The following is a 21,608-nucleotide window of genomic DNA, read 5'->3' as shown; positions in this document are numbered from 1 at the left end:
CATCATGCCTGTGAACAGCTACTACTCTCCGGTCTGTGCAACAGAGTGAAACCCCTTCTCTCAAAACAAAAACAGAAGAAGAAAAGAAAATGACCCAGTTAAAAAAAAAAGGGGGGGGGGGTAAGAACTTTTAACAGGCACTTCACCGAAGACAACATATTGACAGTAAATAGCATATGAAAAAATGCTCAGGATCATAATTAGCCATGAGAGAAATGCAAATTAAAACCATAATGAAATGACAATACACATCTATGAAAATGGCCAAAAAACAAAACAAAACAAAAAAAACCCTGACAATACAAGTTGGATACAGAACAACTGCAGTGCCCATACACTGCTGGTGTGGACGCAAAATGCTACAGTCACTCTTAGTAATTTCTTATAATTTCTTAGTCAAGTTTAATAATTTCTTATAAAGTTAAATATATGCTTTTCATATGCTACAGCAATCCCATTCTCAAATATTTACCTAGAGAAATGAGAAGTCATATTCACACAAAATCCTATTTGTGGATATTTACAATGATTGCATTCATATTTGCCCCAAAGTGGAAACGATACACGTCCTTCAACAGAATGGATACACAAACTTTGGTGCAACTGTACAGTGAAATCTACTCAGGAGTAAAATGGAACTAATTATTGGTACATGCAAGAATCTCAAAGATGAATCTCAGAAGTATCATGCTGAGGGAAAGCATCCAGTCTCAAGTGGCTACAAACTGCATGATTCCATTTTTATGACATTCTTGCAAAGGCAAAACTACTAGGACAGAAAACAGTGATTGCTAGGAACTGGGGGTGAGGGACAGGAGTTGACTATAAGAGAACAAGATAAGGGAATTTTGGAGGGTGTTTGAAATGTTCTATATTCTCATTACACAGGCATTACATGAAATCTATACATATGTTAATACTAAGAACTGTGTAACTTGAAAAAAGTTAAATTTACTATACTTTTTAAAAGAATAATCTGGCTGCATAATTTTATTCTCACACAAGAATACTAATAGCATATGTATAAAACATCACCCCAAACTCAGTGGCTTAAAACGGGAAGTATTTATTTGGTTCACTACAGGTTGGTGATACTGGCTGAGCTCAGTAAGTTTTTCCTTGACATTTGGTACAAGTTATCTTTACTGTCTCATTACTTGATGAAAGTTATCTCCTGTATAACTTTCAATATGAAGCCTTACCGATGATCAGACCTCCATTTCTTCTCTGACATAAGCTGCTATTTTTTTTTTAACCCCTAGATCACGCTGTTCCAGCCACACTCACCTCCTGGATGCTATTCTCAAACATGGCAGGCACTGGCTGTTTATTCTCCCTAGAATATTCTTCCTTCAGATATTCTCTTGGCTCACTCTCACCCTCTTCAAGCCTCTTCTCAAATGTCTCAATGAAGCTTATTCTTACTATGGCAATCTACATCTGCCGAGCTTCTACTTACCGTTTTACATTTTTTATAATTTTAGTTTGTTTATTAACCTACAAGAATCCCACAAAGAAGATTCTTAGGACAGGAATCTTTGTTTTGTTCACAGATATATCTCCTGTCTCTATAACAGTGTCTACAGAATAAAGCACATAGTAAGTGTTAAATAAATAAGCTGCAGTAATAAAGAGAGCGTGGTATTAGTGGAGGAGATACACACATCAATGAGACAGAAACTGCATAAATATTTTCCTTGATTTTTGGACTTATTTTGCCTCTTTCACTCCCACATTTTACTAGTTCTGAAACGAAGGTGTTTATCACAAGAGAGTAAATTTGTTAGCCACTAGGCAGCAAATATAGATATATTATCATTGCTGGATATGTTCTAACACAGTCTTAGGAAGACAGTATATGGTTCATGCTATTATTAATCCTCATTATTTGTAATGGTTGCACCCCAGACAAAATTTTAATGTAAATTTGAATCCCTGTCCCTTAAAGGTACAAGGATATAGCATTTAGATGAAAAGTTAGTGTGTTAACAGAAGACTGCCAGTCAACCCAAGGCCCTAACTGCCAAATTTAGAATATCTCAGAATGGTCAAAACAAGAAAGACTGGGTGACCACTGAAGTGCGAAGGAGTACCATGCCAGAGCAAAACATCTACTAGTCAAAAGTTCCCAGCAGACTTTGAAGAGCTTTTAAAATTACAGTTGGCTGGAAACTAAGGCAAAATGAAAACATTAAGTTTACCTTTAAGGAAAGGCAAATGAAACAGACCCCAGTGACAAAAGGTAATTTAGAAGAAACTTTAAAATTAAGGTAAATGCTTCAATTCAAACTCAGATTCTAAAGAAGAATATGTAAGTGTATGGATAAATACAGGTTATTGGCATGTGGTTTAAGAAACAGTTTTTATTTAAATACAACATACAATGCATATGCATAAGGCTAGTCACTGCAGCAACATCTGTAGTAGCAAAAGGCTAGAAATCAACCAAATGTCCAATAGCAAACTGGATGATTACACTATTACACGCACAGAACAGAGTACTAGATTATATAGCTGTAAACATGAATGAAGATGATTTCTCTTTATTGCCCTGGAATATTCAGGATGTATTAAGTGAAAAAAGAATCTGGACAGTACACCACTATATATATACATATATACACACACACACATATATATACACACACACGCACACATATATATGTAGTAGCCAGCCAGTAAGGTGGCCCTGGGCCCCAATTATCCCTGTCCTCCTGGTATTCACACCCTTGTCTGTGTGACCAATAGTTCATGGCAGAAAGGATGGTGTGTGACTTCTGAGATGAGGATATAAACGACCCTGCAGCTTCTGCCCTGGTCAAGTGTACTTGCTCTCTCATCACTCACTCTGGGGGAAACCAGATACCATATCATGAGAAGCCCATGAGTGAGGAATTGAGGCCTCCAGCCAGAACTGAAGCCTCCTGCTAACAGCCTTGTGAGTGTACTTAGAAGTGGATCTTTTGGCCGGGTGCAGTGGCTCACACCTGTAATACCAGCACTTTGGGAGGTCAAGGTGGGTGGACCACCTGATGTCAGAAGTTTGAGACCAGCCTGGCAAAGATGGCAAAACCATATCTCTACTAAAATTACAAATAATTAGCGGGTGTGGTGGCACATGCCTGTAGTCCCAGCTACTCAGGAGGCTGAGGCAGGAGAACGCTTGAACCTGGGAGATGGAGGTTGCAGTGAGCCGAGAGTGCGTCACTGCACTCAAGCGTGAGTGACAGGGAGAGATTCCGTCTCCAAAAAAAGAAAGAAATGGATCTTTCAGCCTGAGCAAAGCCTTCAGATAATTGCAGCCTCAGCTGATATGTGTGTGGACTGCAACTTCATGAGAGATCCTGAAGGTCAGAATGACCTGGCTAAGCCACTTCCAAAATCCTGACCCACAGAAACTATGATAATAAATGTTTATGGTTTTATGTCAATGAGTTTGGGAGTAATGTGTTTTACAGCTACAGAAACCTAACACAATATACATGAAAGAGAAGAATATGAATACATATTATATATATTTATATTTATTTTCATAAAATGTTGCAATGAAGTACGTAACAAAAATTAATAAAATTGGGTATTGGCCGGGCGCGGTGGCTCAAGCCTGTAATCCCAGCACTTTGGGAGGCCGAGACGGGCGGATCACGAGGTCAGGAGATCGAGACCATCCTGGCTAACACAGTGAAACCCCGTCTCTACTAAAAAATACAAAAAAATAGCCGGGCGAGGTGGCGGGCGCCTGTAGTCCCAGCTACTCGGGAGGCTGAGGCAGGAGAATGGCGTAAACCTGGGAGGCAGAGCTTGCAGTGAGCTGAGATCCGGCCACTGCACTCCAGCCTGGGCGACAGACCGAGACTCCGTCTCAAAAAATAAAAATAAATAAAATAAAATAAAATAAAATTGGGTATTTACAGGGGGAGGAAGGAAATGGGGTGGAAGAGGATAGGGATAGAATTAATTTTCTAAATGTACTCTGTTTCATTGTTTTGATTTTGCAACCTTTTAAATATCCTATGTAACTTCCAAACAAAATTAAATCAAAATTTAGAAAAAGCAATCCCTAAAAGTGAAAACAAAATGAAGCAAATGAATCTAAGAGTGCATGAAGCAGCTAAAGCATACTTCAGAAAAATTATTCAAAGTGAATTTTATTTACTTATTTATTGTTATTTATTTTTGAGACAGGGTCTCACTCTGTCACCCAGGCTGGAATGCAGTGGCATAATTATGGCTCACTGCAGCCTCAACCTCCTGGGCTCAAGCAATCCTCCCACCTCAACCTCCCAAGTAGGTGTGACTATGGGCATGCACCACCAAACCTGGCTAACTTTTATTATTTTTTGTAAAGACAGGGTCTCGCTATGTCACCCAGACTGGTCTCAAAACCCTTAGACTCAAGCATTCCTCCCATCATGGTCTCCTAGTGTGCTGGGATTACAGGCATGCGCCCCTGTGCCCAGCCCAAAGAGAATTTTCAACACAATAAATTGTACTTCCTCATCAGGAAATATCCTAAATTTAAAAAATAAACTACAAAGAAATCTTCTGTTTTATTCAGTAATCACATTGTCGATGACAGTATTTTTAAAGCTAGTTTTGCTACAGATAAAGCAAATGAATAGTTATATAATTGTCAACAGGAACCAAGATTTTCAGTATGAGAAAAAAATAAAAACCTAAGGCAAAAAGAAGGTAGCTCAATGTGAATGTACTTACTGCCACCAAACTGTACACTTAAAAATAGTTAAGATGGTAAATTTTGTTATGTGTATTTTATCACAATTAAACTTTTTAAAAAGCAGAAAGTAAAAACTTGGAAATCTTAAACTGCAAACAGTATGAACTCATAATGAATTTCTATTTCCAGAAAACAACAAAACATATTTCCTAGATATGTCCACTGAAAAGGTCTACAAGCATGAATCCACCAAACAGCAACGAGCACAAGCGTGCAATCCCTGAATACTACTTCCCCATCGAAAGGAACCAGGGATCCTTAGATAAATGGTTGAGTACAGGACTGAGGAAGAAAATGCACAAGATGAGCCTGGAATATCTAGTCACATTAGAAAGCAAAGAGAAATAAAAAGGAACCAACATTGAAGGGGCTCCTGCCATCAAAGAAACAGCAATTTAAACATCAAAAGGAATACCACACCAATAATTAAAACTAAGTCTTAAAAATCTTAAAATCCACCAGTTCATCTTGGAGAAATGGCTTCTGGGTCAGAGGAAATACACGATAATATGGAACATGAGAAAAACATCAGACTTTTGAAATTGAAAAAAAAGGTGGGGCACAGTGGCTCACGCCTATAATCCCAACACTTTGGGAGGCCAAGGCGGGTGGATCACCTGAGGTCAAGAGTTCAAGACCAGCCTGGCAACATGGCGAAACCCCATCTCTACTCAATATACAAAAATTAACCCGGTGTGGTGGCACGTGGCGGTGATCCCAGCTATTCAGGAGAACTGCTTGAACCTGGGAGGTGGAAGTTGCAGTGAGCCAAGATTGCGTCACTGCACTCCAGCCTGGGTGACAGAGGGAGACAACGTCTAAAAAAAAGAAATCGAAAAAAAAAAAAAAAAGAATTGAAATTGAGGTACAATCTACAAAACATTTTGTACTCCTCAAAACTGTCAAAGTCATAAAAAACAAAAGACTGAGAAACTAGCATAGATTAAAGACTAAAGACATACGACAATTAAATGCAATGCAGTACATCTGGAATGAATCCTAGAACAGAAAATGAACATTAATTAAAAAATGATAAAATCCAAATAAAGCTTGGCGTTAAAAATCCATGAGTTCATGGTTACTTCTGTACGTGGCCAGGGTATCAACTCATTATTTTGAAATAAAAACAAAGGAAAAGATCTAACATTTAACCCTTCTTTCCTATATGAACAGCAACCAAATAATTGATCAAGTCCTTAACTATAATATTCCAACTAATAAAGAAGAAATGACAGAATTCAAGTGTCACAATTTGCAACACTTAATGAAATACAGACATACTTTGGAGACATTTCAGGTTTGGTTCCAGATTACTGCAATAAAGTGAATATAGCAATAAAGTGAGTTATACGAATTTTTTTGTTTCCCAGTGAATGTAAGTTATCTTTACAGCTGGGCGCGGTCGCTCACACCTGTAATCCCAGCAATCTGGGAGGCCAAGGCAGGTGGATCACGAGGTCAAGAGATCGAGACCATCCTGGCCAACATGGTGAAACCCTGTCTCTACTAAAAATACAAAAATTAGCTGGGCCTGGTGGCGCATACCTGTAGACCCAGCTACTCGGGAGGCGGGGGCAGGAGAATCGCTTGAACCTGGGAAGTGGGGGTGGCAGTGAGCCGAGATTGCACCATTGCACTCCAACCTGGCAACAGAGCGAAACTCTGTCTCAAAAAAATAAAAAGTTATCTTTTACAATATACTGTAGTCTATTAAGGGTGCAATAGCATTATATCATTAAAAAAAGTACAGGTCTTAATAAAAAAATTTTATTGCTAAAAAAATGCAAATGATTGTCTGAGCCTTTAGTGAGTTCACAGCATCTTTTTGCCAGTGGAGGGTCCCGTCTCCATACTGATGGCTGCTGACAGATTAGGCTGGTGGTGTTTGAAGGCTGGGGTAGCTCTGGCAATTTCTTAAAGTAAGACAACAATGAAATTTGCTCCATCAATGGACTTTTCCTTTCGTGAAAGATTTTTCTGTAGCATGTGATGCTGTCTGATAGCATTTTACCCACAGTAGCATTTCTTTCAAATTGGCATCAATTCTCTCAAATTCCACTGCTACTTTATCAACTAAACTTATTTAATATCCTAAATCATTAGTCATTTCAACAATATTTACAGCTTCTTCACCAAGAGTATATTCTATTTCAAGAAACCACTTTCTTAGAAAGCTCATCCATAAGAAGCAACTCATCTGTTCAAGTTTTATCATGAGACCAGAACAATTTAGTCACATCATCAGGCTCCACTTATTTTAGTTTAGTTTGCACATGAGTGCAATTCCTTGTGATGCCCCAAAACAATTATAATCGTAACATCAGCAATCACTGATCACAGATCACCAAAACAGGCAGAAATGAAAAAGTCTGAAATATTGTGAGAATCACCAAGATGTGACAAAGACATGAAATGAGCATGTGCTGTTGGACTGCCACAAACCTTCAACTTGTAAAAAACACAGTTATCTGCAAAACACAATAGAGCAAAGCATAATAAAATGAAGTATGCCTGTAATAGTGCTAGCCACTTATCATTAATGGCTGCCAAAAACCAATAATAGATAAAAGGCTTATGGAGAACTCCATGATGGATGAATTAAGCTGACATCTGTACCCATGGCTGCATCTTAACATCACAGACAAATCCATCATTATACGTCACTGGAACCTATGCGATAGAAAGTACACAACATTACCTATGAAGTATTCTGGCAAAAAGGATGCAAGAACAAAAACAGACTAAAGATCACCCTTGTTCAGTACCCTTTGAAAAAGAAAGCTAATATGTAATTTTTAAAAAGATGGTGACAATAAAACAGAACAAAACAAGCCTTTTGGTGAAACTGACCTTAGGCTTCTATTAAACTGCAACTGAAGGTTTAATATATGTAGTTTAAGCAACTTCAGTACTTAAAGAGAAAATAAACAGAAAAGCAAATGTATGAAACACATGTACACAGCAAATGACTAATATCACATCGTAGAAACACACAATTACTTTACACTCTAATATGTTCATTATGTTAAAAATGCTTTACAGCCAAAACCAAGCATAGCAATGTAACAATTTTTTAATGCATAGTCAATTTAGTGTATTTATATTTATTTATAAAAGCCATAATATTTTAGCTAACAGAGCTTCCCTCAGGAACCACATAATAGAAATAAATTTCTAAATACTGCATTATTAAAAACAAAAGCTGCCTTTTTTTTTTTTTTTTGAGACGGAGTCTAGCCTCGTCGCCCAGGCTAAAGTACAATGGTGCAATCTCGGCTCACTGCAACCTCTACCTCCCAGGTTCAAGCGATTCTCCTGCCTCAGCCTCCCGAGTAGCTGGGATTACAGGCACCTGCCACCATGCCTGGCTACTTTTTGTATTTTTAGTAGAGACAGGGTTTCACCGTGTTGGTTAGGATTACAGGCGCTGCGCCTGGACTAAAAACAAAAGCTTTTATAGTAATTAAAAACAATACAGGGGCCGGGTGCGGTAGCTCACGTCTGTAATCCCAGCAGTGGGAGGCCGAGGTGGGCGGATCACCTGAGGTCAGGAGTTTGAGATCAGCCTGACCAACATGGAGAAACCCGGTCTCTATTAAAAATACAAAATTAGCCAGGCATGGTGGCGCATGCTTGTAATTCCACCTACTCGGGAGGCTGAGGCAGGAGAATCACTTGAACCTGGGAGGCGGAGGTTGCGGTGAGCCGAGATCGTGCCATTGCACTCCAGCCTGGGCAACAAGAGTGAAACTCCATCTCAAAAAGAAAAACAAAAACAAAAACTATACAGGTTTAGAGAGTATTAAAAGTTTGTGGCAACTTCATCTATTAAGAAAACCCATATTTCCACATACGTACTGAACTTGCCTAAATCTAGAACCACATGTACTTTTACATTTAAACATTAGGTACCAAAAGCCATATCTGAACCATAAATTTGTAATTCATATTTAGAGGAAGCACAAAGACCTCTCTGTAAAAACTCTCATTTTTAAAGCCTGACAATTTGATAAAGGAGCCATGAAGTACCCAGAAAGTTGCAAATAGGCACATCAGCTTTACCAACGCTATTAAAAAACCCCAATGCCCTGTAAAGCCATGATTCCTAAACTTCTTTAGAGATATTAATAATTTCAAAACATACCCCAGCTGTACTTTTTGTTTTTCAGATAGTCTCGCTCTGTCGCCCAGACTGGAGTGCAGTGGTGTGATCTCCGCTTACTGCAAGTTCCACCTCCCGGGTTCACGCCATTCTCCTGCCTCAGCTCCGGAGTAGCTGGGACTGCAGGCGCCCGCCACCATGCCCAGCTAATTTTTTGTATTTTTAGTAGAGATGGGGTTTCACTGTGTTAGCCAGGATGGTCTCGATCTCCTGACCTCATGATCCGCCCATCTCTGCCTCCCAAAGTGCTGGGATTACAGGCTTGAGCCACCGCGCCCGGCCCCAGCTGTACTTTCTGAAAGTGCAATGTGTGATATATTTTTTTCAAATTATTATTTGGGATAATTTTATAAAATCTATTGAGATAAATGTATAGTACAAAATAATGCAAACCACTGTTCTAAAGCATAAAGCATTACTAGCAATAAAACAGATCTAGCAGACTAAAAAATAAAAAATAAAAATAAAAAAGCTATGTCAAGCTCTAACACATCATTCCTCCAGTATGAGTTACGCCAGAAAGCTCAAACTTCAATAACCAACATACCAAGTATGTGAGAAAAGAATAGAACACAAAACACTCACTTTTTTCTTTTTTTTTTTTGAGATGGAGTCTCGCTCTGTTGCCCAGGCTGGAGTGCAGTGGCGTGATCTTGGCTCACTGCACCCTCCACTCTGCGGGTTCCCGGGTTCAAGCGATTCTCCTGCCTCAACCTCCCAAGTAGCTGGGATTACAGGCACATGCCACCATGACCGGATAACTTTTGTATTTTTAGTAGAGACGTAGTTTCACCATATTGGTCAGACTGGTCTTGAACTCCTGACCTCGTGATCTGCCCGTGTCAGCCTCCCAAAGTGCTGGGAAACACTCACTCTTACAAAGGATATGTGCAAACAGTTATGGATGTGTATTCTATCCCCAGCCCTTTCCATATGTCTTATTTCATAGCCAAAACTGCCTTAGGAGGTAGTATTATTACCACCAATTTACAGATGAGAAAACAGGTTCAAGTGAATTATTTTAGCAGTGGTCACACAAGTGGTATAAGGTCAAATGACAAACCTATTACTAACCATGTAATCTTAGCAACAAAAGATCAACTGTTATTTATTCTTTAAAGAAAAATAGGACTGCCACAAAAGAAAAAGCAAGCCACCAATTTCAAACCAAATCAGTGAGAAAAAATGAGAACTTCAGTTTTTGAGTGACAAAAACAAAATTAGCTTTCCGTAATTTCAAGTAGTCCTTCAAAGTAATAAACTGGATTTATAATGAATCCTCAAAACAGCTTCTATTTGCAGGAATTAACTGCACAAACACCTTCTATTAATATAAAGTAAAACATTCATATACTCAACATATGACTTAGTCGAAGACACAGATAAAGTATTATTTTCTCTCTCTACCAAGCTCTCAGTAGATGTGCCAAAAAACTTAATCTCATACAACCAGGCAGATATTTATGAGAGCCACCATTATGAATAAAACTCAAATAGGCCGGTTTCCAAATGTTGTAGTGGCTACAGAGAATAAAATGGATCTAGAGGTCTAATACAGTTCCACAGGGTCCCTAGTAATGGATACTACACATTATTAGCGTGTTATAATCAAGATGTTGATAAAGAGATCTAAGTACTAAACCCAACCAAATGCTTTCTCTCTTCCTCTGCAAAATAAATGCAGAAAAGGTGGTGTCTCTAAAGATTATCAACCGCTCCTCAAAGGTTTCTGGTTACACAAATATTTACAACATTACCCGAGTAATTGCAAATCCAGTACTTCTTGATAAAGCCCACACTTTTCAGTTTGATGTTTGTATCCTGATTTCTTCAGTCATCTTTAAATGTTTAAAAATGTTTTCAAAACAGAACTAAAATTTAAGCGCAAAACAAAGGAATTCAATCTGCCTTTAGTATTCCAACTAAAGACTTCCTGTTAACAGCAGGATTCCTTCCTTTGGCACATACAGTAAGTGCATGACTGGTATGTGGCCAAGAACATAAAAGGTCAAATTTTCTAATCTGAAAGTTCTAAAGCTAAACGTAGAACTTTCTAGGCTCTAAAGCTTTCTGAGATTACACAACTTGTTTTTGTGTTTCTACTAAATACAATAAGCTGAATTTAACCCTTGACATAAGGTGTTTCCTGAAAATCTAATAACTAATTGACAGGAATTACTATTGCCATTAAGTCATTACAAAACAAATTTTCCAATCTTTTTATGCTTATGACAATCAAAATTGAATGTTTGTGAAAATAAATCTATCACACATCCCTATCCTATCCTCCTATAAAGTTACTTTCTCCTTTCTATTCATTCAAATTCCTTGAACCCTATTCAGCATAAATCCTAAAAGTATGTTTTAAGTCTTCGCAAGGTGAATTCAAGAAACTTTCAGCTACTGTCTCATATTCAGATTTTTGCCTTCTGGAAAAGGAAGCTTATTAGGCTTTTCTGTTTGGCATGTAATTCGTTATTAATCTTTCCCTGCAACTTAAGTGATTCCTTCAAAAAAAGTATTTTTTTCTACAAGGTAAAACATTAAATCTATATTGCCCTGATAAAAATTAATGTTATCAAATGAAGTATCTCAAGCAATGTATCAACTGCTGTAAAGAATTTTTTTTTTCTTGGTTGGGGGAGATACCTTATTACCAGAGAGATTCTTCAACTACCTGCAACCTGCTTTAAGCCTAACGCAATCTGATATAAAAGAGCCAGGGAGGAGATTTCGAATGCAGAAGTCTACTGTCTCATTAAAACAAGGTCTTGGCTATTCCACGAAATAAAATCTTATTTCACTGTATGTACGTTCCAATAAAACTTTATTTTATTGCAGGAGGCAAGTCTATTTGGCCTATGGGTGTAGCTTGCTGACTCCTGCTGAAACCTCCCTCATAAAATTAAAAACACCCTCAAGATTAAAATTACAGTAGGGGCCTGAATTTTAATAAAATATTTTCCTTCTTTTTCCACCTCCATGTATGACTGCTTGCAAACAGTCATTTCAACAAATGGCAGTCACTAATAATTATCTTCCTGTGGTAGCCCCAGGGCAGGCTGCCCATAAGATTAACAAGCTTGCTTCTTTTAAAGAACAATAATCCAGACTGGATGCTATGGCACATGCCTGTAATCCCAGCACTTTGGGAGGCCAAGGCAGGCAGATTGCTTGAGCTGGGGAGTTTGACCAGCCTGGGTAACATGGTGAAATTCAGTCTCTACTAAAAACACAAAAATTTAGCCAGGTGTGGTGGTGCATGCCTGTAGTCCCAGCTACTCAGGAGGCTGAGGTGGGAGGATCGCTTGAGCCCGAGAGGTCGAGGCTGCAGTGAGCTGTGATCACACTACTGCACTACAGCCTGGGCAAGAGAGCAAGATTCTGCCTCAAAAAAGAAAAGAGAAGAGAAGAACAAGAAAACACTGATCCTAGATCACACAGACTCCCTTGATGGTTTCCAGAAGTTGGACTGGCCAAAGAGGCCAGGCCACTTTCATCACTGGTGATCTCACCTCCTGCAAACTTTTCTGCTAAGCTATAGGTTTAAACAGTAACCTGCCATTTTTTCCCCAGCTTTCTTTCCATAGTAACTGGCAGTCACAAACACTACTGTAAAACCTAAGACTGGTCCTTGAGATATTTTTCAGACTTTGCTTACAAGTGGACCAACTGACACCAACTGGACCAGTGTTCCATGAACTCAACCATGGAACTGACTTGGTCTTGCAACTCCCCAACTTACCAGCAATATCCCAGACCAGTCAACAGCCCCCATCCCCTAGCCCCCTGCTTACCAAATCATGTTTAAAACCCTAGCTTCTGAAGTCTTGCAGTGATGACTCCGAGAAACATTTCCCATCCTCCTTACTCAGCTGCCTTGCAAAAATTAAACTGTTTCTCCTTTACATTATCTGCTGTCTCAGTGTTCAGCTCTATTTGGATACCACACAAGAGCCCAGTCAGGTGGTAATACTGTTTTATAGCATTTTTTGGATATATAATATTTGCACATGTTTATGGGGTACATGTGATATTTTGTTACATGTACAGAGTATGAAATGATCAAATCAGGGTATTTAGGGTATCCATCACCTTGAGTATTTATCATTTCTATGTGTTGGGAACATTTCAAGTCCTTTCTTCTAGCTATTTCAAAATGTTAACTGTAGTCACCCTACTCTGCTATCAAACCTTGGAACTTATTCCATCTAACTGTATGTTTGGACCCATTAATCTACCTCTCTTTACCTCCCCTCCCATTCTTCCCAGCCTCTGCTATCATTCTACTTTCTATCTCATGAAATCAATGTGTTTCGCTTCCACATGTGAGTAAGAACATGAGACACCTGTCTTTCTGTGCCTGATTTCCCTTAACATAATGACCTCCAGTTCCATTCAAGTTGCTGCAAATGACATGATAAACATGGGAGTACAGGTATTCCTTTGATATACTGATTTCTTTTCCTTTAGATAGATACCTAGTAGTGGAATTGCTGGATCATATGGTAGTTCTGTTTTTAGTTTTCTCAGAAATTTCCAAACTGCTTTCCATAGTGCCTGTCCTAATTACAACATTCCCACCAACAGTCTGTAACAGTTGCCTTTTCTTCACACTCTAACCAGTAGTATATTTTTTGTCTTTTTAACAATAGCCATTCTGACTGGGGTAAGATACCTCACTGTGGTTTTGACTTACATTTCCTTGATGATTAGTGATGTTGCACATTTTTTCACATACCTTTTGGCCATTTGTATGTCTTCTTTTGAGAAACGTCTATTCACGTCCTTTGCCCACTTTTTAATGGGATTGTTTTTCTGTTGGCTTCCTTGCATATTCTGGATATTAGTCCCTTGCTGGATGAATCTTTTGCAAACACTTTGTCCTATTCAATACGTTGTCTCTTCATTCTGTTGTTTCCTTTACTGTGCAGAGGTCTTTTGGTTTAACATAGTCCCCTATGTTTATTTCTCTTTTTGCTGCCTGTGCTTTTGAGGTCTTAGCCATAAAATCTTTGCTAGATTGATGTCCTGAAGTGTTTCCCCTACATTTCCTTCTAGCAGTTTTACAATTTCAGGTCTTAAGTCTTTAATCTATCTTGAGTTAAATTTGCATATGGTGAGACCAGGGTCAGATTTCATTCTTCTGCATGTGGATATCCAATTTTCCCTGCACTGTTTATTGAAGAGTGTCCTTTTCCCAATGTACATTCTTGGTGCTTTTGTAAAAAATCAGTTGGCTGCAAATATGTGGATTTATTTCTGCATTATCTATTTTGTTCCATTGGTCTATATGTCTCTTTCTATACCAATACCATGCTATTGTGGTTACTACAGCCTTATAATAGATTTTGAAGACAGGTAGTGTGATGTTTCTAGCTCTGTTCCATTTGCTCAGGACTACTTTGGGTATTTGGGCTCCTTGCTGATTCTGTGGAAATTTTAGGATTGTTTTCTTTTATTTCTGTGAAAAATGACTGGTACTTTAATAGGGATTGCACTGAATCTGCAGATTACTTTGAGCAATATGGTCATTTTAATGATGTTAATTCTTCTGATCCATGAGCACGGGATGTCTTTCCATTTGTTTTTGTGCTCTTCAATTTCTTTCATCAGTGTTTTGAAATCTTATTTATTTTTTTAAAATATATTTATTTATATTTTTTTTGAAATGGAGTCTCACTCTGTCACCCAGGCTGGAGTGCAGTGGTGCTATCCCGGCTCACTGCAAGCTCGGCCTCCTGGGTTCACGCCATTCTCCTGCCTCAGCCTCCCGAGTAGCTGGGACTACAGGCGCCTGCCACCATGCCCAGCTAATTTTTTGTATTTTTTTTTTTCAGTTGAGAGGGGGTTTCACCGGTTAGCCAGGATGGTCTTGATCTCTTGACCTCGTGATCCGCCCACCTAGGCCTCCCAAAGAGCTGGGATTACAGGCGTGAGTCACCGTGCCCGGCCTGAAATCTTATTTTTTTAATGACATACTTGAATTTGAAAACGTATCCAATTAACTTGTCCTTTACTTTGAAGTTGCGACTGGAAAGTTGTTTTAAAGTCTGTCTTTAAACTTACAAAAATTATGTCAAATTGTTCCTAAGAGAGGATCAGTAGAGATTTAATTCTTATAGTATTTCCTCAATTATATTTTGCAAATCAGATTTTCAAAACAAGAGTTTAACTTGTTATCAATTCTTCATATTTACATACTTAAATCTCAGGTAGAAAAGTATTACAAGCTATCAGTGACATCTGCAATATAGATGGGAAAGGTGAATGCAAAGAATAACACATATTCTATATTAACAGTAAAAATAGCTATTTCTATTCTCCCTCAGCTACCAAAAACTGTCTTAAGTCTCCAGATTTATAACCGCTGGGTTCATTCACTCATTCAGCCATTTATTTTTGTGAGCATCTCTTAGGCAGTCATGTGCTGTGCTAATCCTATCTGACTCTCCCCTCTCCTTTGTCCTTCAAACCCCATTAGTGGCCAAGTCCCATTAATCTGGGCATGTCCCACTTCTTCCTCTTTCCAAATTTCTTAAGTATAGGTCAAGTCCTCATTAACCACTGAATATGCACCAAATGGAAGATTATGCAGTCATTAAAACCACTCGTAAAAAGTATACAACATGAAGAAAATCATTCAAGTAAAAAGAACAGAAAACTGTACAAAATATTGTATAATCACATCCATGTAAAAAAAGAATTTGGCATGGAAAAAGATGAAGAAAATAACATACTAAGAGGATCTCTGGTGGAGAGGTACTTTGCCTTTATGTTTCTGCATTTTGCAAATTTCCTATAATAAGCAGTTATTATTCTAGAAGAAAATATAAATGAAAAACTCACTATTAAACTTACTATTTTAGTTAGATAACAAATTATTCCTGAGGTTCAGAACTGCGTATCAGAAATAACCAAAATAAACACTCAAGCATGCAGCTAATTCTTTAACCTAATTTTTTAAAAACTAAAAGGTGCTTACCCATGCCTCTTACTGCATTTCCACATGCCTAGAAAACCTCTCCTCTTCAATGTTCCAGTGAGACTCTGATGTCAGCTTTCATAAAATAAGTTGTTCTTACCAACTATTCCACATTATTTTTAAAACTTCAGCGATTTGCTTTCTCCTAAACTTTACTTCTCATTTTTCCTTCAAAAGAGTCCTAGATTTGCCTTTTCCTATTACCACTGGTATCCACTGGTACCTGCAATCCTCTTTTCTCTAGGAATCTACCCTTAATTCTAGTACAAAACTAATCTTTAAACACTGCTTTCATAAAATCACTTGTCTTTCAAAATGTGCAAGAGCTTCCGTTTGACTCAAATCTAAGCCTATTGTTGAACCACAAATCTCCACTCGACCTTACATCTTATTTCTTCAAACCAGGCAGAACTATACTGTTCCTTAGATTTAAACCACGCCTACTCTGTTTTCATTGTGCTCTTCCCAATTTTCCACGTAAAATGTCCTTCTTCTCGCCCATGTTAATCTAAAGGCCAAACTCAAGGCCCAGTCCAAGTCCTACCTCTTCCATGAATCATCTCTTTAAGTATTCCAGCCTATACCGATCTCTCTTCTGATTCCCTGTTGCACTTACAGTTAGCATCACAAAGTATAACAATTGTTCTGTGACCATTGTGTATAAATTGGTTTTGTTTCTCCAAATAAGGTACCAGACAAATCAGGTACCAGAAAGCAGAGACCAACAGACCCAAGGAAAACGCTAGACACATAAACAGTTAATACTAAATGAATAAATTTTTTCTACAGTCAAAATACTAATGCTCCAAACCATTTTTAAGTCGCCTTATTTGAAGTTATGTGAGCCAAAAAGTAAATCTGTCTCACATTTTATTTTTATCCTGCCAAAATTTAAAGTCTATAACTTGGTAGGAAAAAACAATTGGACAAAAAAGTTTAATTTTCATCTCGCTTCATTTTATCTAGTAAAACCAGGACTTTAGGAATAAAGTAGAACTGTACATTTCTCCAATCTCTTCTGCTCCTTTCAGAAGTATTTCCAAGTCAGGAGATATGGAAAGCACCTTCTTTTCCTAAATTAAATGGTAATATTTTTTGTCTGTTACAAAAAGAATAAAGACGTGCTCAACACACAATTAACCATGTGACAAGTCTTTCTGATCAACTCAGGAAATAATTCTTAAACTACTTTTTGTTCAGAGAAAAAGTGCAGGATCTAGTGAAGTAATGCGGTTGCTCAGGGTCTCACTGAGCATGCCCAGTTGTTCCTATTCTGCTTTCCTTTCCCAAGTTTGTCAAGTGTCTCTGAAGACTTACCCTTCCCATTATTCTACCAAACCTAAACCTAAATTCAGACCAACTGGAGACATTAAATTCTCTAGGTTTTCAAGGGTCACACACAGCATTAAGAGTCTAGACAGCCTTGAGATAAGTACCAGGTTTATATAACAGGAGTTAATAAAATAAATGGACACAAGGACTCTTCCATTCAGTGTAGATTAACAACTATTTGTACACAGGCTTAAGCAGAACTAGCAAAGTGGAAAAAATTTCGCTAGTAGTATTTGTTTGCGTCCCAAGAAAATCTAGAAAAGAACATCTTTTTAATTGACATGTCAATAAACTACTATATTATTTATAATGTTAAGCTACCTGAAGCATGCCTCCCCTGATTCTGTGGCATTCTTTGGAAGAGATCATGGTTGTATTCATAATATCTGTACTCTTCATGTGCACGATCTCCAAGTGGCCGCTTTCTCTGACCATCAAAAAAATTGTCTGAATAATAATATCGGGAACCAGAGTCTCCATTTTCAACAGCAAAACTAACTTCCGTTACAAACGACTGAGAAGAACCATACTCCCTAGGGACATCTGCTAGACTTCTGGCAAGATAAGAAGGCGCAGATAATCTGTTGCTTTCTCTTCTCATTATTTCATGAGGTGTTCTCTGAATTGGAGTTCTAAGGAAACTCTGGTTTCTTGAAACTACTCCATCTCCAGAAGTTGAAAAGGCATTAGGGCTTGAATCTGGAAGACAGATATCAGTTCGTCTTGGAATTGTTGGACCATGCCGGATGAAAGAAGGCATAAGATCTATAATAAAACAAAGGATAAAATTACCCTTTCATCAGTAAGTAACAAAAGTTTTCGAAAGTTGTTCATTTACATCTACCACCCCAAAATCAAATGTCAACTTAAAACACAATTTTAAATTTTGGTTTAGGATGGTACTTGGGCATTTTAAACTGAAGAAGGTTAATATTTTCCCAATCAAATGAATTTATATAACTTGCATTAATATGCTATGTGTAAAAAGCTCAGCTAGAATGAAATGTATTCTGCATACTACCATACATAATATGATAAAATGCCAATAATCTTATATGTGAACTACACATTAATGACATGGTCATGAATTAATGAATAATAGGAAACAATCTAACAAACTGATAGTTTCTGGTTAATTAAGCTAGTAGTTTATTTTGTTGTTCTCACTTCATTTTAGAAACTGCCAAAAATCCTTCTTGAAGCAAACACAATTTCAAAAATAAAATAGAACTTAATGCTACTCCCAAGTATGTAAAAGTGGATTCCTTTAAAGATTAAAAAATTAGTAGCTCTTTCTTCTCTTGGAATTACCTAGCACTAGCACAGTAATCAAAAGCTAGAAAGCCAAAAATTTACGTATGAAAATTGAAAATAAAAAGCTCTCATTTCAAAGAGGCACACAAATGTTGAATCGGCTCAAAAAAACCAAGCCTGAAACTATGTAATTATAATTCAAAATAGTAGATAATAGAACAATGGCTTTTAGGATACTGTACTTTTAAACACGAAACTTGAAAACAGCTTAAGACATTCCTAGTTAGAAAGCAAATACCTTTAAAACAAGAAAAAACCTGAATATGGAGACCCTCTTATTATTCATTAAGTAAACAATATTGGAGACACTCATATTAATAAGCTTCAGAAACTAACACTGGACAGAAACAAATATCCGAATAAATAAGGCTCAACACTTGATGTAACGACAACAAAACAAAGTATATCAAAAGTTATTTGCTTAATTGTGACAAACATGAACAAAACTGCATGTTCTGCATATGTACCCCAGAACTTAAAGTATAATAATAAAAAAAGTGTGACAAACAGGATTCACGATTTCAAGTAATGTTTGATAAACTTTATTTGTAGCAAACAGCAAGCTATCACTTAAAAACAGCCAAAAACCTAACAGCATGTGTAACTGAAAATCAAGTTAAAAAAAAAAACTTAAAAATCAAGTTTCCAGTTACTGACATGCTCAACCGACATATATTTTGTTGAAAGTATTGCAAGTACTACTATAAATCTGGAAGGCTGACAATGTGGTTATAATGGAGAACATGCTCTCCCATCTGTGTGATCTTGGGCAAATACTAGAAACCTAGCATTCCCAATTACAGTATGAGGTAATACTTAAGTCACAAGGTTACTACCAGCTTCCAAGAAGGAAACTTACGCAAAGGGCCCGGGGCGCAGTATAAGCACCAAAATACCAGCTCCATGCCTCACAAATGTCCTGAACACACAATAATTAAAAATCCAAGAGATTCAACTCAAAAATCAAATACTTAAATTAAGAAGAAAAGTAGCGGGGGATCGGAGGTGGGGGTTGAGGGTGGGATATACCCTATCCAAAAAAAAAAAATTTTCCGGGGGTGGGGCGGGTGACGGTGGAATTTCTCTAACATGATAGAAATCATTTTGAGTTGCCTTTTTGGAATCTCACGAATATAGCCAAATACAAAGGCTTTTGGCTCTCTGCTCTGGGATGTAAGAGTGATGAGGCTTTGGGTGGCAGCCACAAGAACTATGGTGTGCTTTTCACCTTCTCAAGTCTGCATCTGGCAGCAGGCCTAAGGAATTCTGCCCCAGAGTTTGCACAACTTGCAGCACGGTCCAGAGACACCAACAATGTTTGCAAACATGAGGCACATCTCGACGCACTCAGAAGAGTAAAAAGTGTCCCTGTCTAATTACTCATTAGGTTATAAACAATTTAAGTGTTTTCTAGTCTCTCTTCCAGTACTCAAAACCAACAACTCTCTGCCAGGCGGGGTGAAGAAGTCTGTTCAATTTTTAGGGGGTGCTCTTGGCGCGGTTAGGGGCGGGGGGACTAACCCAAGTTTCTTAGTCTTACGGGCTTTCAATCAACAAATACCACTTCAGGCACAAGAAAATCTCAAAACCAGTATTTCACAGCGACCAGCGACGAAGGAGAAGCCCTGGGGACCCGCCGGCGCCCCCGCCCAGGTCCCCGCAGCCCCCGGCCGCCTGGGCCAGGTGTGGGCGCGCCCCGCCTGACACTCACTCCGAAGCAGAGGCGACGTCTCCTTCTTCACGTACTTCCCCTGCACCTCGGCCGGCTTGGACACTTCGTTTTTGGTTTTCTTTCGGGACAGCATCCTTCTCGACGAGGCCCGAGGCCGCGCTGAGCTGCCTCCCTAGGGCTCCGCGCCGGGCGCCGGCCGTCTCCGCCGCCACCTCCGCCGGCGCCGGCGCCTCCTTCCCTCCTGAGCCGCCGCCTCCGCCGCCGCCTGTCCGGAGCCCGCGGTTGCCTGCAGGGACTGCCGCATGTTCAGGGCGCTAAGCGCGCCGGCCGCCGCTCAGTCGCTGGTCAGTTCCTTCCCGGAAGTCGGCCCGCTCTGCGACGCTGCTCGGGGACGCCGTGAGAAAAGCCCAGCGACGCCAGGCCAGGGCCATGGTTCGCCGCGGGCCGCCGGGCAACCGCTACCACTACCGCCGCCGCCGCCTACATCCCGTAAACTTTCCCCGCGGCCGCTGGGAATTCTGGGAAGCTCGACGCAGCGCGGGCCACCGCCGCCCCTCCTCCACCACAGCTCCCGGCGAGGCTCCGGGGCGGGACTCGGGTGCAGGGGCTCTCGGCTAAAGGGCGGGTCCCACCGAGCCTCGGCTGTCCTCGCTCATCCTCAGCGAGAAGCAGGTCCTGCCGACTGAGAAGATGAAGGACGAACCCTGTCTCGCTGAGAGCGGGAGCTCGTCGCATGCGCAAGTCGTGAAGCCACTCTCCACGACAGTTTTTTTTGTTGTTGTTTTTGTGTCCTCTCGGGATTTCTAATGGAGGCAGTGACCCTCTTTTCCCAAGATGGGTGTTCTTCTTAGTGTTTCCAAGGCTGGTGAATTCAGTTCCGTAAAAAATGTGGAATGCTAACCATGACCCTCAGGGTAGTGCTGTATCATATCATCTATTCTGTTGGAAGCGTTCATGCTGGTTAACTAGAAATAAGTTGATCCTCTACTGAGTATCAGGGAGTGCGTTTTTCTAATAACAGGAAAAAACGGAAGAATGCAAGATGGAATTTCCTAAGATACATTTGGTGTTAGCATATTACAATTATTTTATTGCATCATTATCATTAGTATGATTAATAGCCACGTATTTCCTCCTGACGTTATGTGTTACGATCTTAGAATTTTGAGGACTTTGACCACTGCAAGTCGGGACCAGGAATTTTCTATCTAAAATAAGAGACTCTACTTCCTTCTATATAACTTAGCAAGACTGCCATATGTACAGGATAACATTTGGAAAATAAGATTGGATTCATCCCCTAGTGACCAAATTCAGGCTTTAATAATGAAGAATGCTTTCCCTGAGATCTAAAACATCTCACAAGACATCTAAGACATGTCACAACAAAAGACATGGAATTTTT

At 39.1% G+C, this 21,608-nt stretch overlaps 1 protein-coding gene across 3 annotated transcripts in view; it reads right to left on the bottom strand.

Annotated features, from left to right (window-relative positions):
- Positions 1–20,884, bottom strand: part of SAV1 (salvador family WW domain containing protein 1) — a 36,729-nt gene extending 15,845 nt beyond the window's left edge. For all 3 annotated transcript variants that reach the window (XM_009211511.3, XM_003901780.3, XM_009211510.2), the window contains exons 1-2: positions 20,243–20,884; positions 17,539–17,982 (exon numbers count right to left, since the gene is read on the bottom strand). In XM_009211511.3, the coding sequence (XP_009209775.1) occupies positions 17,539–17,982; positions 20,243–20,336 (538 nt within the window). In that variant the 5' untranslated portion in view covers positions 20,337–20,884. The remainder of the gene's footprint in view (positions 1–17,538; positions 17,983–20,242) is intronic.
- Between the last annotated feature and the right edge of the window lie 724 nt (positions 20,885–21,608).

This window comes from Papio anubis, chromosome 7 (genome assembly GCF_008728515.1).
Source record: "Papio anubis isolate 15944 chromosome 7, Panubis1.0, whole genome shotgun sequence".
NCBI classification, from domain to species: Eukaryota; Metazoa; Chordata; class Mammalia; order Primates; family Cercopithecidae; genus Papio; species Papio anubis.
This window is presented reverse-complemented; position numbering and strand designations above follow the sequence as displayed.